General features: G+C 32.2%; 1 protein-coding gene across 1 annotated transcript; it reads left to right on the top strand.

Annotated features, from left to right (window-relative positions):
- The first annotated feature begins 3510 nt into the window (after nucleotides 1-3510).
- Nucleotides 3511-6150, top strand: LOC128159500 (serine/threonine-protein kinase PknD-like). Its single transcript, XM_052822618.1, has 2 exons — nucleotides 3511-3571; nucleotides 4950-6150. The coding sequence occupies exon 2, from the start codon at nucleotides 4961-4963 to the stop codon at nucleotides 5822-5824; it is 864 nt and encodes a 287-aa protein (XP_052678578.1). The 5' UTR covers nucleotides 3511-3571; nucleotides 4950-4960; the 3' UTR covers nucleotides 5825-6150.

Genomic DNA, 6150 nt, shown 5'->3' with positions numbered 1-6150 from the left:
TCACGAGCCCGATTCAAAATTACGGTTATGATAGCGTTCATGGGCTTATCTAAAATAGCAATTAATTGGTAAAACGGTTCGTGGTTACTAAATATGGTGATTTTTTTGTCGTTTTAAATTGCTAGATTTACAAAATGATTCTTTTTAACGAAAGTTGGCGGGACTTATTCATATATATTTTTTAAATACACATGAATCTCTGTATTATTATAGAGAATCGATCATGTATTGTATATTTTTCTAAACCCCTCGATGAAAACATTTTGGACTTAACGAAAATAATTTTGAATAAGTAAAAACATATCAATACTGAGTTTTTCTAGTGCTTTTCAAAAAATGGTGCGTGATTTTTATTTTAGGAAAAATTCTGAAATAGACTGAAATGCTGAGAAACTATATCTATGCTGAATAATAGACGTCGTGGGAAATGTAAAAAAAAATTATAAATAAAATACAAAAAAAAAAAATTTTGATCTTATATCGTATCTAGATCCCTTTAAATAACATTTTACACATATGTTCTAGTATTATAGTCGGTTTCGCAGTAATATTTATGCGAAAGTCAAATATCTTTATAAGTATTTAAATAATGTACATTGAGTAACCAAATATGAAGAGGGTAAACTATATTGCAGCTGATGTAAATTGATTCCATTTAACTGTTATTGTATGTATATGTTTGATAGGATCCTGAATAATAATGATTATGTTGATCAAACAACGAAAGTCTGCCTCCCGCTACAATTATGAGACCAAACTTGATTTAAAATATCCCATGAGCTGGTGGTCATTTTAGGAAAAATAACATGATTATTACCGCAAATAAGCCTGCGTTTACATTTTCGATAAAAAGGGTTAAAACAAATGACGTATTTGTTATCATAAGGCGTATCTGATTACTTAGCTTAATTTAACTGTATTGAAAATAAGGATAATGGCGGTAGCATAGAGTGCATTGGTTAGGCCTACTAATTCTTTTAGCATGTGTTTTCCAGGGAAAAAATCATCAAGTACATGTATGCTTTTAAAAAATGTAATTTAAATTATTTGCAAATAAAAAAAACCGACGGAATAACAACTCAATAAACCCCAAGTCACCCCCTATAAAGACTTCATGTTTAATCAATGAAAATAAGCATGCAGCACGGTTAATAATATGGTTTGTCTTAAGGGTGTTGTTTACTCAGGGTTTGAGTTCTCGAATTCGGATTGTTATAAAGTTAAATGTCATGAGTAAAATTTGTTCTAAACACAAAAAGTATCTGTGAAATGAATTATTATTGACATAACATTCGATATTTCTACTATATTATGGAATTATGCCAAAACAAAAATAGACTTTTAGCCAAACAGAGGAAATTCGGACTAAATTTTGCAGATTTTGTTTTCTGCTAAAACATTTTTGGAAGTACTCTAATTTTAAAAGTTAAGATTTTATATTTTAGTCTATATAATTTTGCATATTTTCTGGTAGTTTTTCCTCATTCATTCATTATAGTAACCGTATGGCATGAATTTAACAAATATTGAAATATGCTTAAAAACGAGAAAAGACACCATATCTCAAAATTTTGATCATTGACATCATATAAATTATATGTCAACAGAATAAGATCAATATAAGTAGTTTAATACTATAAATGTTTTTGTATTATCATCATTCAATTTTTTATAAAATTGGATCAAAAATGGGTAGGAATTTGAAAAGTGATAGAGGAAATTCGGACTGGATTATTTTTAAAAATTGTGAAGGAAAACTTAATGCTTTGTATATATTTAGTGTCACTGCCATTCATAAATTGTATTTCATTTTCAAAAATGGTGAGCAATTTGTATCATTTTTACAATTAAGAAAATCTCAATCATGGTGTAAAATTTTAAGTGATTTTCCTTTAATTTTCCAAATATATACAATGGCCATTAACTCAAAAAGTAGGTCATTGACCTACTTTTTTGAAGATGAAAAATAACATTACAATAAAAGGTCTATAACACACAATAGTTGGTTTTTCATTATCATCAGTGGACATTATTTTTCATTCTGAGTAAACGTCATCCTTAAAAGACAATTTATAAAACTACTTAAGAAATGAAGATAATAATTTTTCTATTGATCGACGTATCAAAGAAAAAATTGACCGGAAAACTTCATCAATGCGCGTAGCGCATTGATGAAAAAGTTTTCCGGTCAATTTTTTCTTTGATACGTCGATCAATAGAAAAATTATTATCTTCATTTCTTATCATTTAATAAAACATTTTCAAATAAAAAATTGTGAAGTGTCATTGTTCAAAAATGTAAATAATGTAAATGAAGCGGCGCGTATGAATACAAAACAACAACAGCAACAATGTTCAAAATGGATGCGCCTTCAGCTGATGCAGAGCTATTGAGCTGAATTTAATGGATTAAACACAAATAGTGAGTTAAACTCTGAACCGGCTGAATTGAAAACGAAAGGAAAATACATGCAATAGCTTGTGATATTATTCAATGTGCAGAAAAACTCGTAATAAAACTAGTTTTCATGTGAGATCGCTGGAATATGCAACTGGACATAACTATCCAAGGAAAAGCGACCGTGGACGAAAATAGCTGATATGTCGACAAAGAATAGTATGTATAAGCGACTTTTGTAAACGTTGTGGTAACTAGATAGCTAGTGATATACTTAAATGGTATATCTGCCGCTTGGAATGCGCCGAAGGAGTTGGTGCATTACTCATAGCTTTTCTTTACGACGCTTATTCTGATGACCGATCATGTACGTGTGTAAATTTAAAAATTATCGTTACCAAATTTGAACAGCAGTGTTACCGTGAAAGTTTATAGGACTCTATGTTCGTTATAATATTCCTGGAAAAGGAACACCCAGCCTCGCTGTAAATGTTGATTGATCTCAAGCAGACGAAATCGTGAGAAGACGCTAAATTTTCTATTTCGTGAATCAAATAATGTGTTTTTGTTTATTTTTGAAGGTTAAACTTTCAAGTTTTTATATTCACAAGGATGCATTTTGTTTGCTGATAATAAAACAGACACAACTTTACATTTTGTTGACTGTGTTTATCTTGGAAATTCCCGTTCTATAAATAGTGTTAGATCAGAACAGTTGAGAAAAGTAGATCCGGCAAAATTTTATTGATGCAGGTATCAAAGAAATTTTTCAACCAATCAGAAGCGCCGATATCTCATCAAACGAATAAATATTAAATGATTGTAGAATCATCTCATTCATCTGTTAACTTAAAATTGTTACCGTAAAATTCTAATGATTTTTTTTAAATTAAAAAAAACTTGATTAAAATGTTATGTAACTATTTACATGTATCCATCAACGACAACATCGACTTTTAAAATACGTGTAGGCTAACGTTAGAAGTAGTAAAGCACTGTTTACAAACAAATACGACAGCCACACGTTTTTTAAATTATTGACTTGCCTCGGTCTATTTAATTCCATACGTGATCAGAAAAGAATTTTCTACATGCACCTGAAAGCTGAAAGAGAAAAACCGGGCCCTTCGGAGCAAGTATTTCCATGAAATGGTCATGCTGGATTAGCCTCAGGTTTGACATTTACAATAATATACGTATTTGTAGTTTTAAGAGACGTGTGTTATATATATCTGTGTGTTTGCGAATTATTAATGCTTCATTCCAACAATCAATGTTTATACTATCTGCATACACGTAAAAGAGAAAAACCGGGCCCTTCAGAGTGAGTATTTGCATGAAATGGCCGGATAAGCCTAAGGTTTGTCATTTACAATAATAGAAATATTTGAAGTTTTCAGAGACGTATATGATATATATATATATATATATATATATATATATATATATATATATATATATATATATATATATATATATACACGTGTGTGTTTGTGAATTATTAATTCTTCATGATCATTTCAACAATCAATCTTATATACTATCTGCAAAGAAACACAATACCAATTCATAAACGACTTTTTAATGTCTTGACAAGGGAGTTAATGCATACAAGATTGTCACATGTCTATATTATCAATTTGTTATTTAGCTATAACGTATTCACTAGTTTGAATTGTGCATTGATCTTGAGGGGGGATCCTGAACTTCACCCTTGGATTTGCAAAGTTATAAATTTTAAAATTATAACACCCCTCCCCCCCCCCCCCCCCCACGTCCTTTTCTACAAAATTATTTACCCAATACATAGTAATGTTGGTACAGAATACCCATACCTGTAAGATCTATTATATACACTATAATATTTTATAATACATTTTACACTATATATGCATAAAAAAGTATAAAAGGGGCATAGCCACGATTTTCAAGAATTATTTTTCAGTTTTGAACGTTTACAAAACTTCAGTAAGGCATTTCTAACAGTCAACAAAAATTAATTTTCAGTCGTCGTGTTTAAAGCGAGACATAGATCTTACAATTCTCTGTTATGTAAACAAAGCTTAGATCATGTTTCTGTTTACATTCTGAATGTTGAAGGGAAAGTTCCAGTTTTTTACCTAAATAATGTGATAAACATTAAGAACTGTCTATTTCTGATTCAACGAATTAGAAGATAGTAAAAATCAGCTTGAAAAAGAACTTTTTTCTGTTATATTGAGACAAAGTAAACAAAAAAAAGGTCACGGGCCATGTTTATTTTTCAAAGAATTGTGAACTCTGTTTATTACTTATAACTCTACGAATGGCACCCAAATTTTAGATGAACATTAGTAATGCATCTCTAAGGCATTGTAAACAATAAAAATACAAAAATAAAATTTGACCAAAATCGTGACCATGCCCCTTTAAGTTTTGGGCAAAGATTTGATTTTTTTACCATTTTCTTTGTTGAAAAAACTTAAGTTAGAGTGGACCTCCCTGGGAAAAAGATTGAGCCTCGCCGTATGATATATCTTTATACTAACATCAGCATTTTCTATAATAACAGAAACACGTGCAATGGATTCTTCTGGCGATGAGTCCCCTCCCCCGGACAGACCGCTCATTGATGTACCACGGATCATCACTGAGTTTAAGACAGAGTTCGGACAGTTTGTACTACGCAGTGTGTCCTGTCTGAGTGATGAAGTGTTATGGACGTGTGGCGATGAGAAAATCATGAGACTGTACAACCTCAGTGGGGAACTATTGAAGTCAGTATATACCAAGTCGGAAAGCTCTCCAGGGGACATAGCAGCAACAAGGAGTGGAGATCTATTTTATACTGATGACAGTGATAATACTGTTAACAAAGTGAAGAATACACTAATACAGACAGTGATCAGACTACATGGATGGAGTCCCCGCAATATCTGTAGTACCTCCTCTGGGGACCTCCTGGTTGTTATGGACAATGGTGACGAAAAACCATCAAAAGTTGTACGTTACTCTGACTCCACAGAGAAACAAAGTATCCAGTACGATGACAAAGGACGACCTCTCTATTCATCTGAACCTTTCATTAAATACATCAGTGAAAACAGGAACCAAGATACATGTATATGTGTGTCAGACTTTGGTGCTCATGCAGTAGTGGTGGTCAATCAGGCCGGGAAACTCCGGTTTTCCTACACTGGTCCTCCCTCCACTACCACGGGATCATTCTATCCTTGCGGCATCACAACAGACAGCCAGGGTCGGATCCTGACAGCAGACCGTGACAACCACCGTATCCACATCCTGGATCAGGATGGACAGTTCCTCCGCTACATTGACAATTGCCATTTACAGCGTCCATGGGGTTTATGTGTGGACACCAGAGACAACCTCTTTGTGGCTCAGTGGAGCACAGGTAACGTGAAGAAAATACAACATTACTTGTGAACAATTTGTGTAAGATTGAATTACATGTATCATATGTAAGCAGTGTATTTAAATTATATATCTTATATAATTTACACCATTTCTTTAGGGTGCAGATATATCTATAATGTGTGTGTTTTGGATATGTAAACTGATTGTGTTGTATATATAAATAAAGTAAATTAAATGTTTTGAATTGTAATGTGTAGTTCATTGCATATTTGCGCTCTCTGGAGGCTCTGTATTATACATGTATATATGCATTTGCTAAATTTGTATGAAGAGGGACCATGTACTCTTATGAAAAGAAATGTTGAAACGTCAAGTGTTTGTATATATTGGGTTAT

Source organism: Crassostrea angulata, chromosome 8 (assembly GCF_025612915.1).
Source record: "Crassostrea angulata isolate pt1a10 chromosome 8, ASM2561291v2, whole genome shotgun sequence".
Lineage (NCBI taxonomy): Eukaryota > Metazoa > Mollusca > Bivalvia > Ostreida > Ostreidae > Magallana > Magallana angulata.
This window is presented reverse-complemented; position numbering and strand designations above follow the sequence as displayed.